The sequence below is a fragment of the Lithobates pipiens genome, unplaced genomic scaffold (genome assembly GCF_037356315.1).
Source record: "Lithobates pipiens isolate NorthernLeopardFrog02 unplaced genomic scaffold, aLitPip1_a1.2 Scaffold_8, whole genome shotgun sequence".
In the NCBI taxonomy this organism is placed as follows: domain Eukaryota; kingdom Metazoa; phylum Chordata; class Amphibia; order Anura; family Ranidae; genus Lithobates; species Lithobates pipiens.
In genome coordinates, this window is record NW_027507903.1 from 612,725,254 (window position 1) to 612,744,620 (window position 19,367).

The 19,367-nt window shown below is 45.9% G+C and overlaps 1 protein-coding gene across 1 annotated transcript in view; it reads left to right on the top strand.

Annotated features, from left to right (window-relative positions):
* LOC143961382 (extracellular calcium-sensing receptor-like) overlaps window positions 1-17,843 on the top strand; it is a 34,428-nt gene extending 16,585 nt beyond the window's left edge. The window contains exons 4-6 of the mRNA XM_077470648.1: window positions 8,882-9,109; window positions 13,844-13,967; window positions 16,737-17,843. Of these exons, the coding sequence (XP_077326774.1) occupies window positions 8,882-9,109; window positions 13,844-13,967; window positions 16,737-17,647 (1,263 nt within the window). The 3' untranslated portion in view covers window positions 17,648-17,843. The remainder of the gene's footprint in view (window positions 1-8,881; window positions 9,110-13,843; window positions 13,968-16,736) is intronic.
* The last annotated feature ends 1,524 nt before the right edge of the window (window positions 17,844-19,367 follow it).

Genomic DNA, 19,367 nt, shown 5'->3' on the forward strand with positions numbered 1-19,367 from the left:
TAGTGCATAAACCATAAAGTGACTCTATGTGCAAAAAAAACGCAGATTTGTCATATAGACTAAAATACATATATGAGGTATGTAAACTTATTACAAAATGTATATAGTGAAGCAAAGACAAGTATCTGGGTATATATTAAAGTGATAACTAGTGCAAGGACCATGAAGTGACTTTATGTGCAAAGAAAACGCAGATTTATCATATAAACCAAAAAAAAACTATAAAAAGTGGGTGTACTTATTAAAAAGTGTAAAAAAATGGAGCAAAAACAGGTACAAAGAAAAAAGGCAAAATATAAAATATTCAATTCAAGTGACCAGCGTGATTGAAGGTAAAATGTCCCATACACAGTCAGATCATGCAATTCGGTAAATACACTAAGTAAAACGTGCAGCGTGCTGGGCAATCACTCCATCCGTGATGATCCGTGCAAAAAAAGTGCAAATGTTATGCAATTACCTCACTGCTGTGAGTAAACAGCAATATAAATGATGAATGCCAGGATGATTGCAGAAAAACGGCTGTGTAACACAATCTTTAGGAGACTTCTCTAACTTCCTCGTGAATGGCAGGTAAACTCAAAGGAATAGATTAAGAGGGACCGCCATAGTGTAGTATTTTAAACATATACGTTTTATTAAACAAGTTTTAAAACTACTCACAAGCGAAGCAGATATAAGCACATCAGACAAGCAGCATTAGAGTAAAACCGGATATGGACGTCACTTCCGGGTTCCTACGCGTTACGTCTTGGAGACTTCAACTGGGATGATTTACGGAGCCGTCTATAGCAGGGGAGGTGATTGGGTCCTTTCGCTAGCTGGTTATAGAGACGAGTCCAAGGGGCCGTGAAGGGGACCCCCCCAGGGATGTCATTTGCTGCCTAGTTAGCTTTAACCAAAAAGAAGACATCCTTCGCCAGGCACGCACGCAAGGTCAGATCCTACATGAGGGTGCTCATGTCCAAATCTACCAAGACTTGTCGGCCATTACTTTGCAGCACAGAAGGGAACTCCGCCCCCTCCTCACCGTACTGAGAGACAGACACATTGCATATCGATGGAAGTTCCCTTTCTGCTTACAAGCGACAGCTGGGAATCGCACAGCCTCTCTGCGTACTCCGGCGGACCTTACTGCTTTCTGTGACACCCTTGGGATCCCTAGAGTGGAAGTGCCCGAATGGTACAGCACCCTGATCAGACCGGATCCCTGGATCCAGATTCCACGGGACCTCACTCCCCGCTCTCATCGGAACAGACACAGGCGTCGTAGATCATCCTCTGCTTCTTCCCACAGAGGTCTGGACGACATTGCTGACCGTAGCCCGGGGGGGCTCCCCTCGTCCATCCGCAGGAAAATGGCAGATTGAGTCGCTCAGGATGAGCGCTGGGTGAGGACCTGCTTTTTTTTCATTACTATTGCACCCAGTTCTTTTTGGCAAGCTCATGGTTACCTCTGAATGTGACATTGCACGTTGGTATGGTTAAGCTTGCCCTTTGCTATCCACTACCGTTCTCTTCTGATCCTCCCCCCCTTTTTTATTTATTTTTTTGCATTTTGGTGACCTGATTGCGCCCAGACTGTTGCTTGGCACCCGGTCCCGCACCTACAGCGAGTCATGTGAAGAGGTTGCTTGTGGTCTGTTTCCTCATTGTTGACTATAGTTTCCTCCCTACAATTAGACGCCCCTCTTGAGGTGGTATCACACAGCCTGAAGTTCCACAACAGCGGTCATTTTTCTCGAGCTGATCAACAGGACTTCTGTTTCTTTGCTGCTGGGTGGGGGGGTGTCGTTTTTTTTGTTTTTTTTTGTTTCCCTCTTTCCACCCCACTTTGCTCTGGAGATGTGAATCCTTGGTTAAGAGCTGACTTTAGATTTCGCAGGCTCCAATTGGACCATGCTGGCTGCCCAGTAGACGATGGACCACGTGGACTTTACTATGCATTTAGGGGGTTCTGCTTTCCGATCTCTGAGCCCTCGGGGACCACTTAGCCTTTATTTGGTTTTTGCTGTTTTGTAGGTTCATGGGCCTAGTGCCCCGTTTCAATATATTTGGGTTATGTCGGTCCTGCAGTTTGGGTAACCTCTGCCAGGTTTCTGTAAGCCAGCGGGGTTTCCCTGGTTTACGCCTGGTAGAGGTTAGATCTGTGGTTTGTGATCTCCGGATACCTGTCTTGAGGTTAAATAACAAATTTGATGGTCACATAATGTGTGGGGGGTTATGGACCACAGTTTCCACATGACATGCTATTATAGATCATAACAACGGTAGTGAGATTGCTAGCTTCCTATTATGCAATATGTTATGTATATGTCTTGAGTTTGTCAGATGCCTTAACTAAGTTCTTCTTGTCAATTGTAGGATAATGTCTTATTGTTTGGTTCCCCTAGGCACCCTCAGTCCTCCCGGACCATCCTTTCTGACCCATGAACAGGCTTTTTAGCCCTACCGTCTACCTCACCTTCCAACTTTCTTATAGCCAAACTTCCCGGTTCGCTGCAGCGATTCCAGAGTTTAGTCCCCAGCCCCTGACCCCACACCAGAGAGGCAGGTCCTCTTTGACCTCTGCCGGCTTACCCTCTACTGTACCCCCCCCGGTCATCCGTCCTGCCCCTTCCCTATTCCCTACCTTAGGTGGAGTGGCAGGCTCTACAGCCACCTCCGGCGGATTGAGCCTACGAGCTCAGGTACTTGGGTACCGTTGTGCGTTTGTGCGGTGTGTGTGTTTTTTTTTTTTTGTTCTTGTTTCTTGTGATCCTTTTCTCTCCTCCCTTCTCTCTTCTCTCGCCCTCCTCTCCCCCCGTCCACAACCTGCCCATTCGAGGTAACGTATTATCAACAAACTAACTCTTATTTCATGGCAGATAAAATAGAGAACGTAACGCATTTATCTCTGAAGGTGTGCTCATTCAATGCGAAGGGCCTTAACAACCCATGTAAATGCAGCAACGTGCTTTCGGAAGCACATAAATTAAGATCACAAGTATTATTTGTACAAGAAACACACTTCAAACAAGGCTCTGTACCCCGTTTCTCGAATAGCCGTTTTCCTGTAGCTTTTCACTCAACCAACCCTGGGGCTAGATCAAAAGGGGTCTCAATCCTCTTGTCTAAATCCTTCCCAATGACAATCGAAGACCATTTGATAGACCGAGAAGGGAGATTCCTGTTTCTAAAAGGCATTTGGCAAAATAAACCGCTCACGTTAGCTAACATATACTGTCCAAACACCAAGCAGGTCACTTTCATGAAAGATATAGCATCTAAATTGTCCCTCTTCCAATCAGGCCTGGTAGTCCTAGGGGGAGATTTTAATATTCCCCTAGACCCTCTTGTTGACACCTCCACGGGCACCTCATCCCTTCCCTTCTCGGCCTTACGGCAGATCAAGATGCAGCTGACATCTCTAGCGTTACATGATTCTTGGAGAACGTTACACCCATCAGATCGCGATTACACCTTTTATTCGGCTCCACACAACAGGTATTCGAGGCTCGACTACCTGTTTGTATCTCAAACAGATTTATCTTTTCTCCAGCAGGCCACGATCGAAAGTATGGTCCTGTCAGACCATCACCCCATCACCCTAACCTTGTCCTTCCCAGAATCATATAAAACCACCAAGCTGTGAAGACTGAATGCGTCCACTCTAGCAGACCTAGAGGATCTAACGGAAATAGGAGATTCCATTCGGAACTTTTTCTCAGACAATGACACCCCGGAAACGTCCCCTATGACACAGTGGGAGGCCCACAAATGCGTGATCCGGGGGCGGTTGCTGGCTATCGCGGCTCGGAAAAAAAAAGCCCACCAAACCTTGATCCGGTCCCTGTCCTCCAAAATCCATAAACTGGAAATTAAACACAAGCGCTCTCTGGCGCTAGAGGTTGCACAGGAATTGGCGGAAGCGCGAACGGCTCTTTTAGAAGAGTTGAATAGAGTGACAACACGGCGGAATAACCTAACACAAAAGCTGTTTTACGAACACGGTAATAAACCGGGGAAGCTTTTAGCCAGGGCTACCCAACAACGTAAAACAATGTTTACAGTGCACCACATCACAGATAGGTTGGGTACAACCCATAGGAAAAATGAAGATATCGCTAGTCAATTTCAATTATTCTATAGTGACTTATACAACTTAAAGCCTCCTGGTCTTCCCCAATCGCAACCAGGGTTACGGGAGAAAACCATCAGGGATTTCCTAAACGCACACAGCCCGAATGCCCTGTCAGCCACAGATCGTGAGGCCTTGGAAGCCCCCATTAGATGTGAGGAATTCCTGGAGGCTTTGAAAACCGCTAAACCGGGTAAATCACCTGGCCCGGACGGCTTCTCAGCCCTTTATAACAAAACGTTCGCAGAAGTTCTTGCCCCAAAATTCACCAAAGCATTTAACACACTTTCCACCAGCCCATGCGACTCAGCCAGGCTTTTGGAAGCATATGTTGTAGTAATCCCCAAGGAGGACAAAAACCCGGCTGAGGTAACCAGCTACCGCCCAATCTCCCTATTAAACGTAGACGTCAAAATCTACGCAAAAATTCTGGCCACACGTTTAGCACACCTGGTCCCAGGTTGGGTTGGCCTGGATCAAGTTCGGTTTGTCCCTGGACGCGAAGCCAGGGACAACACCATCAAGGCGATTAACCTGCACCACTGGCTGAAGATCTCGGGACAGGAGGGCTTCTTCCTGGCTCTAGATGCGGAGAAGGCGTTCGACAGGGTAGCGTGGGACTATATGGCATCAGTTCTGGACTCAATTGGGGTAGGCCCACTGATGAGAGCCCGCATTATGGCCTTATACGCCAATCCCCATGCTCGGGTCAAGGTAAACAACCACCTGTCGGACGCCTTCTCCATACACAACGGGACGAGACAGGGGTGCCCACTGTCCCCCTTGTTATACGTGCTTTCACTAGAGCCATTTTTGTGCTGCATCCGGGCCAACCCAAACATTAAAGGTGTAAAAGTACACGACCAGGAATTCAAGATTGCTGCGTTTGCAGACGATATGCTTTTCTCCCTCACTTCCCCCGTCACGTCCCTACCTAACCTGCTTCAAGAACTGCAACACTTCCAATCGATTTCGAATCTTAAGATCAACTATAAGAAATCGTACGCACTTAATGTTTCTCTATCACTAGACACGGTCAAACAATGTCAGCTCAACTTTCCCTTTTCATGGAATTCTGACGCGATTCAATATCTAGGCATTCAACTACCATCTGATCTCACCCAACTCTATAACAAAAATTTCCCGTCAGAAATCAGTCGACTTAAGTTAAACACACAAAGGTGGGATAAGCCACACATATCTTGGTTTGGACGCGCATCCATTTTTAAAATGACGGTCCTGCCCCGACTCTTGTACAAATTACAAACAATACCGATTCACATCCCCCCTTCCTTTTTCATTACGTACAAATCCATTTGCCGTTCCTTTATTTGGAGGGGGAATAGGGCTAGGATCAGCTGGGACACATTGACTTGCGCGAAAAATGTGGGGGGCATTGGTCTACCTGACCTACACCGTTATTATTGGGCTACACATTTAGCCCGTATTGTGGACTGGAAGATTCATAGTAGCTGTAAACAATGGGTGGGGTTAGAGAACCTGATTGCCAAAGCGGACCTCCGTTCTCTTCCCTGGACTATGAAGACCACCACTCTGAGCGGGGTCCCAACACATCCCCTTATTGCCCCTACACTTGAGGTCTTCAAAAAAGCTTGTTCCAAATACAATGTTTCCGCCCAACTTTCCCCCATCACTCCCCTGTGCAATAATCCAGACTTTGCCCCGGGCTTGGACAGAAACTTCCTTGAGAAGGAATGGCCCTTTGAGGAGATACTTGCCAAACACTTCTTTTCCAGAAACAGGTTTATGAGCAGAGTGGATCTGGCGGGGATCTCCAAATCGGGCTCCTTTCCATTTTGGTCTTACCTCCAAATCAAGCATTTTTTAGACGATCCGAAAAAGAAAAGTGGGTTTACCAGAATGCCTACGACTCTGGAGTCGCTCTGCTCGGGTTCCTCCCCCCAGAGACATGTTATCTCTATTTTATATGGCTCCCTCCAGGGGCCCATTCCAAAGAGCCTACAGCGGGAAAGGAGATTCTGGGAGAGGAGCCTTGGCAGAGAGATTCTGGATGATTCGTGGGAAAAAATTAATTTCTTCCTCCATAAGGGTACAATTAACGCCACCATACAGGAGAACGGCTACAAACTGAGGACGCGGTGGTACAGAACTCCGGATTTATTACATAGGATCTCACCCACCATTCCAGAGCATTGTTGGCGTTGCGGTCAGGAGTGTGGCACCCTGATCCACATCTGGTGGTTTTGCCCCGCAATCCAGCCATTCTGGAAAAAAATCCACGAAGTTACGTCAATGATCTCAGAGCTTCCACTAGAATTTGACCCTGCCCAGTATCTGCTCCACCTTACAGAAATTCCCAAAAAGCACTACAAGTCCTCCGTAGCTATTCATTTGATTAACGCAGCCAGACTATGTATCCCTAAGCATTGGCGAACCACTTCCATCCCGACTCTTTCGGAATGGACAAATCGTATCAATCAGACAGCAGCTATGGAAGAAATCATACATACAGCGTTAGATAAAATGTCCTCCTACGCATTGACTTGGCACCCTTGGTTGTCATTCAAATACTCTCAGGCTTATAAAACTCTCAGAGAGGGCCCACCCTCATGAAATGGAAAGTTGGCATGGATTAAACCTGCCCTTCTAGGAATCTAAGGGCCCTGGGAGAGGGTAGTTGGAGTGGAAACACCCCCCTCTCCCGTTGTCCGGAGCTCCAACCATGGCTTTCCGTCGGGTTCGGCGGGATGCGGGGAGCGCGGAGTTGAGAGAAAACTTCCCCCCTCCCTACTCCTCCCCTCCTCATTTATTGGTCCGTATCCCTCCCCCCCCCCCTTTTTTTTTTTTTTTTTTTTTTTTTTTGGGTGTGTGTTGTGTTGTGTGTGTGTTATCTTTGGTTTGCGCAACTATTGACACTCTAATTAAGCAGGGGCCTTAGACTTAGGTCCAGCTCCCAGAATGGGTTTTTTTATTAGCATGCCTTACAAGCAACATGTTTGTGTGTTCTTTTGTTAACCAGTTTTCTTATATCACTGTTAATAACCTTTTGTACACTGTACTTTGGAATACAACTGCATGTGCATTACTTGTATGTCTGCATATTTCTTGAATAAAAATTGTTTATGGGAAAAAAAAAAATAAAAAAAAAAGATTTATGGCATTTTTATTATTATTATTTATTTTACTTGTAATGGCAGTGATCTGCTATTTTTAGCGGTACTGCGACATTATGGCGGACAGATCGGACACTTTTGACACATTTTTGGGACCATTGACACTTATACAGCGATCAGTGCTATAAAATGCACTGTTTACTGCGTAAATGTCACTGGCAGGGAGGGAGTTAACACTAGGGGGAAATCAAGGGGTTATATGTGTGTTCCCTGGGTGTGTTCTAACTGTGGGGGGATAGGAGTGACTGCTCTCGTGCACGCAATCGCATCAGGTTCCCCACAGCTGCCAGAGGGGTGCAACTGCTATAGCCCTTAAAGGTAGAGACATACCCATACGGTGATTCAGGGGAACAAACCACTTTGCCGACGTAATGGTTAAATGCAACAAGGGTACTTATAAATGCACAAGTTTTGAGTGCACTCAAACGAATAGACAGAGATATAGTACCCCTTTAAACTGGCGAGCATATAGAGCTTCAAGGTAATTACAACTAGGGGCAGTCCTTAGTTCTAAGTTTCGTTGGAGCTCATTGGCGTGCGTTGCGGCCGTCAGTGAGACCTACAGGCAGTATTAGAGCTAAGGGGTCACTGGTTAAGTAGCTCTTAGTGACTTTATTCCCTAGCAGTGGTAGAAAATATTGTCTGCAAGGCCTGCTCACCAGTCCCGGTAACACTGATTTAGTCGCCCCTCCGATCAGGCATCAACTCGCTTAGGATGCCTAGGATGACTCTGGCAGGCAGCCCGGCAAAGACAGCGTCCCGGGAGTGGCTCCGTATCTCCATGATCCGGTCCCAGAACTGCTTCCCCACACTGTAGTAGCTTCCAATGGCACCTCGTCCTCTCTCCACACTGGCCCCTATAACTCACTGCAAACTTCATAGATTGCTCAAATGGCTGTGGATTTCTGCCAACTCAGACTCTCTCTTTCTCTAGCTGACAATCTTGGGTGCAGTTCTTCTTTCCTCACTGTCTCTGCACTGTCACGTCAGAGCCTTCCTCTCAAATCACCTCACCTCAGCCTGTCTAGCTCTTCCTGAAACACCTTTTTCCCAGTGTCCTCTCTGTCTGAGTTTTCTGGAAGGACAAGTCAGCATCTCCCTATCTCCATGTTGTAGCCAAAAGGAGAAATTGCATGACAATAGTCTTTCATTGGTCCATAACAATATGCCTGCTACATAAGCAATCCAAGATCTTGGACCCAGTGACCCAGCAACCCAGCAAATAGCTGACTGGTGGTTAATAAACCTCTTCTCGCCTTGTTAAGTCTGCAAACCCAAACCCCTATGAGCAAAAATATACAATAACGGTCTATTTCCCCAAAGGGGGCCGAGGGATCCTTTGGTCAACAATATTAAAACCCCGAAACCCCTCTATTTGGTCATTCATAAAAGAGAACTGTATGTGTTTGTATTGTGAACGTATCTGGAAGTTTGTTTATCCTTGGTAGCAAATTAACGCCTATTGGTCTTCCTTTGTTTTGACTACTATAAGCTTCTAAAAGCTAATTAATTATTATGGGTTACACTACATACAAATTGTTCTATGCATAATCTAATGATGAAAATTTGAGCCACATTTATTGCTGGGTTGTTTCTATCTTTACAGCTTTTGCACTACTTCAAGAAAGTACGGGTTGAACTAAGTGATAAGAGAGAAGTTTTCTTTGATGAAAATGGGGATCCGCCAGCTGTGTATGATGTTGTGAATTGGCAAAAGAACCAAGAGGGTGCCATGGTCCAGATAAAAGTTGGAAACTATGACAGTGTTGCCTCATTTGGAAAAACTTTTTCCATAAATACAAGTTCAATGCAGTGGCCAAATGGCAGACAGGAGGTAAATCCATACATCTAATGTTAAATCTGTTTGTAATTATAATAGTACAAAAGTGATCAAAGTTGCAGTTTATGTAAGTCTAACCATAGTTTAAAAACTAAGCATTTACTTTTCCCAGGTTTTTGTAATTCCAGGATCAGGGTCTGGAGCTTGGAGGCCTTGAAGAGCTGTGGGTGGAAAGAAGACTCTAATTCTGATTACAGGTCTTGGCAGAGTTCAGCAGGCTGAGTGGGCAGCTGTGCACACCTGTTATAACCAAGGGCATAGCAGCATTTTTGGGTTCCAACTATAGACACGTTCCCTATTGTAGGTATGCTGGTTTTAGTTAGTAGCTGGCCCAGGCTGGGGGGGAGAGAGTTAATGTGAGTGCTGTGGTTCCTAAACTTTTTTAATCCAGCCTATCCAACGGTGGTATAAATTTGGGGGAAGGCTTGGTTCAGGGATCTTTGGTTCAGCCGCACTAGCAGGACATGCCGTGACTTCTGTAGAGGAGAAGTGCTATGCCTTGCAGTCCATCAGAGGCACTGTGGATCTGCCAACACTGGAAAGAACACCAGTCATGGTCTACTACACACAGTGGAGTATGAAGCTCAGCTACTAAAAATGTCTAATCGGCAAGACAAGCAGGAATAGTAATGCAGTTGCTATGGGTAACCATAGAACAAGGTATATTGCATACAGTCATGAAGCATGGTAACCAGCATAGGTGATAGGTCCTCCAGTAGCGAGGTGGGTTGATGTTCTGACTCCCTCCTTAGCGATTGGTTTCCAGTAGCAAACGGGACCAAACCCGCCATAGGGAAATCCATGACCTGGTCACGTTGTCGCGTTGTAGGACCCCGTTGTGCTAACAGAGGTACGCTGGACTGATGGAGGGCATGGGCTCACCATTGGCTCACCAGTGTCCCTCATAATTGCAACATTTATTAAGCTAAGGTGTGTAGTGACATGGGACAGTGCTTTCAGAGGAATTCTGTATTTTTATTGCTACACACGGTGATATGGCTCATCTCTAAGTCGGAGAACTGCCTTAATGTTTGACTTTCACATGACGGCAGCCCCCCGCTCAGGGCCGTCTTAATAGCATCATGGGCCCCTGGGCAAAGCCATCTCCACACCCCTGGATTCTCAACCCCAAAGAAATAACTCCCCAGCACTCTGACCCCCCTACGCCCTGGATATCCCCCCCAGCACTGTAACCCCTCTACAACCCAGACCCCCCCAGCACTGTGACCCCTCTACACCCCAGATATCCCCCCAGCACTGTGACCCTCTACACCCCAGACCCCCCCCCCCCCAGCACTGTGACCCCTCTACACCCCAGATATCCCCCAGCACTCTGATCCCTCTCTGCACCCCAGATATTCCCCCAGGACTCTGATCCCTCTCTGCACCCCACATATCCCCCCAGCACTCTGACCTATATACACCCTAGATATCCCCCAGCACTCTGACCCCTCTACACCCTAGATATCCCCCAGCACTGTGACTTCTCTACACCCCAGATATCCCCCCAGCACTGTGACCCCTCTACACCGTAGATATCCCCCAGCACTCTGACCCCTCTACACCTTAGATATTCCCCCAGCACTGTGACCCCTCTACACCCCAGATTTCCCCCAGCACTCTGACCCCTCTACACCTGAGATATCCCCCAGCACTCTGACCCCTCTACACCCAAGTATCTCCCTAGCACTCTGACCCCTCTACACCCTAGATATCCCCCCAGCACTGTGACCCCTCTACACCCCAGACCCCCCCAGCACTGTGACCCCTCTACACCCCAGATATCCCGCCAGCACTGTGACCCTCTACACCCCAGACCCCCCCAGCACTGTGACTCCTCTACACCCCAGAAATCCCCCAGCACTCTGATCCCTCTCTGCATCCCAGATATTCCCCCAGCACTCTGACCCCTCTACATCCAAGATATCCCCCTAGCACTCTGACCCCTCTACACCCCAAATATCCCCCAGCACTCAGACCCCTCTACACCCCAGATATCTCCCCCAGCACTCTGACCTCTGTATATCCCCGATATCCCCCCAGCACTCTGAACCCTCTCTGCATCCTAGATATTCCCCCAGCACTCAGACCCCTCTACATCCCAGATATCCCCCCAGCACTCTGATCTCTCTCTGCACCCCATATATCCCCCCAGCACTCTGATCCCTCTCTGCACCCCAGAAATTCCCCCCACACTCTGATCCCTCTCTGCACCCCATATATCCCCCCAGCACTCTGATCCCTCTCTGCATCCCAGATATTCCCCCAGCACTCTGATCCCTCTCTGCACATCACATATCCCCCCAGCACTCTGATCCCTCTCTGCACCCCACATATCCCCCCAGCACTCTGATCCCTCTCTGCACCCCAGATATTCCCCCAGCACTCTGATCCCTCTCTGCACCCCACATATCCCCCCAGCACTCTGATCCCGCTGTACACCCCATATATCCCCCCAGCACTCTGACCCCTCTACACCCCAGATATCCCCCCAGCACTCTGATCCCTCTCTGCACCCTAGATATTCCCCCAGCACTGTTACCATATACCATAATATACCCCTTGTATTGTTACCCCCACTACATCCCTGATACACCCTACACTGTGGCGTCTCTATATCCCTGATACCTCTGGCACTATAGCCACCCAAGATGAACAGCTGGGCTCGCCATGACACCATCCAAAATGCCACTTCAACAGGCGGGCTCTCAGTGCTGCCAATTCCCCTCCCTGCTGGCTGTGAAATAGGTAATGTTCTGCACAGCACGGTGCACTGCTGCCAGCCTGTCTCCCCTGTGTATCCATCAATCTCAGTGCCATCATGGGGCCCCCAATTTCTGGGCAGCGTGGGCTCAAGGAGCAGCTTCTTTGGGGAAAGTGCAGGGGCCCCCCATGTAGCTGGGGCCCTTGGGCAGTGCCCAGGTGTGCCCTCTCATTAATACGGCCCTGCCTCTGCTTGGTCCCAGGCGTTCACAAAGAAAGGTACCCCCACGTCCAGGGTGAGTAGCCCCGCCCACACAACAGCACAGTCAGTAGGACCCTAAACTCAATCCAGTACTCACAATGTCACAGGATCCCTGGATGCCCCCTGCCAATATTCACCGGACCGTCTTTAGTGAGGGAGAGGTTAATGCCCATAATACCACAGGACAGTCAGACCCTTTCCAAATTCCGACGGGCACTCTTCAGTGATCTCTCCAGATAAGATCCTTAGCTGAGGCTTCCTCTGATTAGATTTAGAGAAGGATTTATAGAAGTAGGGACCCCAGCTATGTCACAGGTCCTCAATGAACATACAGCAAACTCCAGCTTTCTGATCAGAGGAGCAGAGCCCCTCAGGATAGGGACTTCTCCTGCAAGATTAGACCCAGGACTCTCTCACCCCTGCTACAAGTCTCAGACTATTTGTGTGCTCTTCAGCCACCTAATGGGCACACCTCCCCAGGGATTGACTGAAGCACAATAAATTATTCAAGTTGCTAATTTGCCTTGCTCAACCTCCTATGTCCCAGAAGTCTCTAGAAAGCAGGGGAGAGCAAACCTGCAGCCTGCAAGACTCAAAACAGCCCAAAGCAATCAACATTTGTTCCACTGATTACAGAGGAGCCAAAAAGAACAAAATGTATCTAACATCCCAGCAACCTAACAAGGAGGATGCTACAGGAGTTTATTTCCATATATTATAGTGATGTTTGGAACCCCTCCAAGGGTAACCATTTTATTTGTTGGACTTTCTTTTCTTTCTGAACCACTTGCTGAGCAGCCAACAGTAAGTTTACTGGCCAGTGGCTTGAGCAGGCACAGCGACATACCTGTACATCGCCCCACAAGTGTGCATAGACTAAAAGGATTACAGTGCATAGTATTGTCCTGCTGTGAGCAGCCCAGATGCCATGTTTTCTCTGTGAGCAGCCCAGATACCATGCAATCGCTGTGCGATCACATGATACCTAGTAAACAACAGTTATGAACGAAGTCCATTTGTGGCATCATTGTTTACTACTGTGTGTGATCTATGATTGGTAATAATCACACAATATAAAGGCCAATCACAGCACCCTGTACCATGTGATAGCTGTGATCAATCACAGCATTACAATTATTAGTAAACAATGAGTCAGGAATAAAAGCAATTCATGACAGTTCAAACAATTGCCGTTACAGTGGTCATCACTGTAACAAACAGTAACAGTGTTAAAAAAAAAAAAAAATCCCGGTTACCCCCTCAGAGTAGTAAACCCCCTCTGTCGTGACACTGAACTACTCTGCTGAGAGTATTTCAAAAAACTTTTTTGTTTTCTATTTTCAAAGTTTTCAGTATTTTTTTTTTTAATTAAATAACCCATTGGTGAATAAATACCACTGTAGAAAGCTCTATTTGTGTGGGAAAAAAATCATATACATTTAATTTGGGAAGAGTGTTGCATGACCGAGCAATCACCAGTTAAATTAGCACAGTGCTGCATAGCAAAAAATGCCCTTGTCAAGTGTTAAATAAAAGTGGTCCAACAAGCCCCAAATAGCATTGCATGGCCTGAACTTACTAGTAAGCTCTACACTTTGAGCTATCAAACCCCCAAACATCACAGCATGCTGATGGCTATGGTTAGCCTCGTGCAACAAGTTTCCATCATGTTCTAACATGTTCTCTATCTAGTCGAGTTATTAACAAACTTCATACACTATTGTACCACAATAAATTGTAATCCATTCTTAACTTCTTCCCAGGTTCCCATCTCTGTTTGTAGCATTAGTTGCTTGCCAGGGTTCAGGAAGGCACACCTTAGAGGGGAGCCTATATGCTGCTTTGAATGTATCCCTTGTCCACAAGGCGAGATCTCTAATAACACAGGTAAGATGATTTATGACAATAGCAGTGAAGTTGAAGTGAAGGCACATCGAAATGTCTCTTACTTTCTTTGGTTTTAAAATGCAAACCCTGTCGAAATATAGTTTTCGTCTTGGATAAATTGAAAGAGGATTCAAATCTGTGTAAGGTTTTTTGATGTCTGGTTCTCTATGCCTAGTCATGTAGTCTCACTATTTGTCCTCAGGGACCAATGTCACAATATAGAAAGTGAGTGGGAATTAAAAAGCTTTATGGCTGGATCAGTCAGTGATGGTATGTTCCAGTAGTAGGGACTGTTGTTTCAATTAAGAACTGTCAGTAGTGAGATTTTTTTCTCCATTATTTCCCATTCTTCCTGTTTTCTATCTTATGAAAGAAAGTATAGGGATATAAATCTCTTCAGTACCCAGACAGTGACTAAGTCCTGACAACTGTTCACATCCTTCCCACTTTATAAAAATACAAGTTTTGGCTGATAGGTTGTTGGTTTTCGTGCATAGCTAAGTCTATGTTATCCCCTTATGCGGACTGTTCCTATTTAGCTCCCTCTCCTTAAAGAGCCTTTGGAGCACCTCCTAAATCCTGAAGCTCTTTTCTCTCTCTGCCTGGTCCTCCCACACTGCAGGCTCCCCTACAGAGTCTACACATTAAAAGGATTTTCCCTTTTATAACTTTTTATAAGGCTTCCTTTGCACCTGCAGGGATATGGCTGAAAAACCCCTATTATAACATGTATTTCCCTCTAAAGGACAATATTAACCAATCTTAAATTATTCATTCTAGAGTTTATTAGCTAGTGGTGCAACTGCATTTCAGTTTGACATCCTATTCCCTGATATCATTTGTATTACACCTACACTAATTCCTATTGTGTTTCTTGACATGGCATGTTCTCCTTTTTTTGATTTTGATGTTTGGCCTTGATCATCCAGGCAACAATCTCCCCACCTGGGGAAATATATCCTTTAGTTTAAGCTCACCCAGGGGTGGACTGACCATTGGGCCACTCGGGCACTGCCCGAGGGCCCCAAGCCACTAGGGGGCCCCATCAGGGTTGCCAGCCTCAGTAAAACCAGGGACAGTATGTAAAAATCTGTGTTTTTTTTTACATCTGTCTCTGAAATGTCCCTTACCGACATCCTTTTGGTCTAAAAATCCCGAGATTATAGCTGCCCCACTTCTCTAATACCTTCTCAGCCAATAGAAACATGTCTGTGTATACTGTTTGTACATGTATGTGTATACTGTGTGTGTGTGTGTGTACTGTGTGGCCCCATAATCTTGGATTGCCTGGGGGCCCCATAATATCCTATTGCCTGGGGGCCCCATGAGTTGTCAGTCCACCCTGAGCTCACCATTTCCTGTCTAGCTGTTGGTTTCCACCCCTCTCCCCTTGAAAGTTATACATTCTAGAAGCAACCTAGCACTATGCTGCTATGCTGCCTTTGGCGTCAGAGCTTCTCTGCCAGGGGACCCTCCTCAGCGTCAAGCCTGCTCGCTTAAGTGGCTGTCATTCTCCTCCATTCTCACCTGGCCTCCTGCCACCCATGTGGTCCACCTCCCCTGGTCTTCTGCACAATGCTGCCATACAATTGCAGTGGTCACTTCTAGGCACTTGGCTTGACAAAATTGATCTCCCACAAAATGTCACTGTGACAGACCTATCTGGGACAGAGGCTGTTGGAGGGGACAGAATGCGAGCCTCTTGCTTTGCGATTATGGGCCCTGGCATTTGGGGGAACGGTGCTGTTTGTGAGCTGTATGCCTGGGGACCCCTGAGGTGGTGTTACTTGGATTCAGATCCATGCCCCCCCCCCCCCCCCCCAAAGACACACAGACTCTGGATATGAATTTGCCATATTAGCAATAGACTGAATCACACTGTTGGGACACAAAGTGTTAGATGCTAATGTCATCAACTCCAGCCACCTGTCTGTTGTGTAAATGAGTCTAGTCTGGCTTGTAAGAGTATTCCACACATTGTTGTTTGTGCTAATTAACCCTGTGTTTATGTTTATGGTAATGTGTATTGAACAGTCAATCAGTGAGCTAGGAGACAAAGTCTTACCCTGAAAAGTCTTATCTCTCAGACAACTAGTCTGGGTCAATGATTAGATAATTAGCTCATGCTAATTAGGTTAGGTTTTAGTCTTCTACTGTATTATAAATACTTGTCATTTTGGTTCTAATAAATCAGTCCATGTTGAGCAGCTAAGCAAGTGTCGTCTTGTTTTGTGCTTGTGAGCGGTTGGAATATCTGATATCTATATTCAGACTTAGGAAGCGGTATACTGACGGAAGCACTCAATCAGAGTGTGGAATCGGTTTAGTCACAGACACATCTCTCAAAAGGACTATGGCTATCATTTTTGTGTGAGGCCAGTCAAGATCCTCGTAGCAGACACTGTGAATGTTTAAGAACATTCTGCAGTTTATTGTGGAGGACCTGGGGAGAATTAAAGTGAGCATCAACTAGGTGGGGGGGCAGGGCAGAGTTTATGATACATGCATCTCAGTACATGCACTGTTGACATCAGACACCATTGTGAAGTTTGATTAATTATGTCTACAGCACTTGTGGGTCAGCTGCTATAAGGTGACCATGCCTTTGTCATAGGCCAGAAGGTGAGAGGAAGGACAGTGTTATTGGTCCTTCTCACTTCATGGATTTTTTGTGCTTGACAATAACTATATTATATCTACCTGAAATGACAGGTGCTTGTAATATGTTTAAGCTCTGACAGCACACTTATAATTACTCTCCATCTGCAGATGCCATAGATTGTTCCAAGTGTCCATGGGATATGTGGCCGAATACAGAAAAAGATCAATGTATTCCAAAACCCATTGAGTATCTTTCATACAGTGAGCCATTGGGAATTACCTTAATGTCTACAAGCCTTTCCTCTTCCATAATCCCAATTTCCATTTTTAAACTTTTCATTCGGTACAAGACCACACCAATTGTCAGAGCCAATAATTACTCTGTGAGTTGTATTTTGTTATTGTCCCTGTCTCTCTGTTTTCTCTGTTCTTTTGCATTTATTGGTTATCCTGAGCCTGTGAAGTGCCTTCTGCGCCAGGCTGCCTTCGGTATGGCCTTTGCTCTCTGTGTCTCCTGTATCCTGGCCAAAACTATAATGGTAGTTTGTGCCTTTTTGGCCACTAAACCAGGAAGCAACCTAAAGAGATGGACCAGTCCTTATGTATCGTATATGGTCATTGTCATCTGTTCTCTTCTACAGTTTCTTCTTTGCAGTATTTGGGTGGTGGCTGCTCCACCGTTCCCTCAAAATAACACAGAAACACAACCTGAAATAATTGTTGTTGAATGCAGTGAGAACTCACCCACTGCCTTTTGGAGCATGCTGGGATATCTTGGCCTCTTGGCCTCCATCAGTTTTGTTGTTGCATTCTTGGCCAGAAGACTCCCTGATAACTTCAACGAGGCCAAGTTTATCACTTTCAGCATGTTGGCCTTTTTAAGTGTCTGGATTTCCTACATCCCGGCCTCTCTCAGCTCAAAAGGAAAATACACTGTAGCCATGGAAATCTTTGCAATCCAGTCATCATGCTGGGCTCTAGTGGTCTGTATGTTTTTTCCTAAATGTTTCATCATCCTGTTTCGACCACAAATGAACTCCAAAGAGCATCTCATGGGGAAAGACAGAAGCCGGAAATAGAACATAGATAACGGTCCATGAAATTTGTGTTTTTCCTAAAATTAAAAATGGTCAAATGATCACTCTCCCTGGAACATTTGTGCAATTTTGTAGCTTCAGATGAAATGTAAAAAAAAAAAAAAATGTATGTATTAAATAACCGTATTATTGGGCATTATCTGGTTCATTAATTTTGTTTCTGTGTGTTCTATACAAATAGTACCTAATATTTTCTATTTCAAATACATTTTAATATCAATGAAACTACAGCCTGAATGATTTTTACACTTTGCCTTACAAAACATAAGATAATACATTTTGATTTATTTATCATTGCTGTAAATATTTTTTAATACCCAGCTGAGCGTGGAAGGTTTAGAGCCTTTGTTATATTTGAAATCCCATCTCCAAGCAAATTTAAAAATAATGGTGCCCCAAGTGGTGTTTATTACAAAAAGAAATCAGCTCTCACTGCAGCACTCACCTCCTCTCTAGTGCTGTCCCCAACAATTATTCCTTCTGTCCTTGATAATTTGACCCAGAGTAATGTTGTCCCTTTTCTTCCCAGAACTTGCAGACCTCATATACAGTGGGTGAGGGATGTTCTTACTCCCAGGGTCTCCCTCATCTTCTGTTATGTCACATATCAAAGCCACGGAGGAACCTAGTAGCAGTTTCCCTTAGCTCTGAACAGTGCCGGGACAAGGTCATCCAGCGCCCAGGGCAAAGATGCCAAACTGCGCCCCCCTTTCCCTTAGGTTTACGGTCAGGGTGCCCCCTATCCCTGCAATAAACCATTGTGCCAGGGGCAGCCGCCCCTCCTGCCTTGTCCCGGCCCTGGCCCTGAAGTCTATTGCTGTGACATGCAGCCAGATCAGATGCTTCAGTGGTGGGCAATCCCAGGGTTGGGAGGTGCAGGGTATGTGCCCTGTGTGCCCAGTGCTAGTGATGCTCCTCTTAATATTCTTAGAATTTGGCACTTTTAACAGTGCCCCCCCCCCCCCCACCTATAACTGGTCTTTGCAGCAAGGAAGAGCAACGTATGTTACAGTGTGACAGAAAGTATTGCAACGACTGCCATTTTATTCCCTAGGATGTTAGAAAAAAGGTATAATGTTTAGAGGTTCAAAGTAATTTTCTAGCAAAAAATAAATAAATATTTTTAACGTGTAAACACCACATCTAAAAAAGAGGCTCAGTCTTAAAGTGGTTAAAGGCGGAGGGGCACGCTGAACATCCAACACATAGCACTATGGCAGCAAAGGTGTCAGTGCATTGCCTGACCAATATATTAACAATACAAATGAATGGCCACTGCCCCCACCTATGTCTGACCTTTGTAGGAAATTAAATCCAAAATTTATGTCCCTAGAAAGTATAAAGATGCGCTTTGGATTTTGGGCTCCTCTACATGGCTAGGCTGTAAAAAAAAGTATCACACGTGGTTTCCCCAATCTTGGAAGGAGTAGCAGAATGTGTTTTGGGTTGTAATTATAAGTATGCATATGCTGTGTGAGAAATATCTTGTTAAAACGACTATATGGGGGGGAAAAAAATTGTTGCAAAAAATACTGTATTTATCGACGTATAACACACACTTTTCCCCACTTAAAATAGGGGGAAAATTGTGTGCGTGTTATATGTCGATATAGGCTGCCTTGGAGGGAAAGAAGGGGACGAGTGATGCTGAAACACAGAGCCACAATCTCCTGTGTACTCGGCTCTGCTTGGCTGGTAGTCA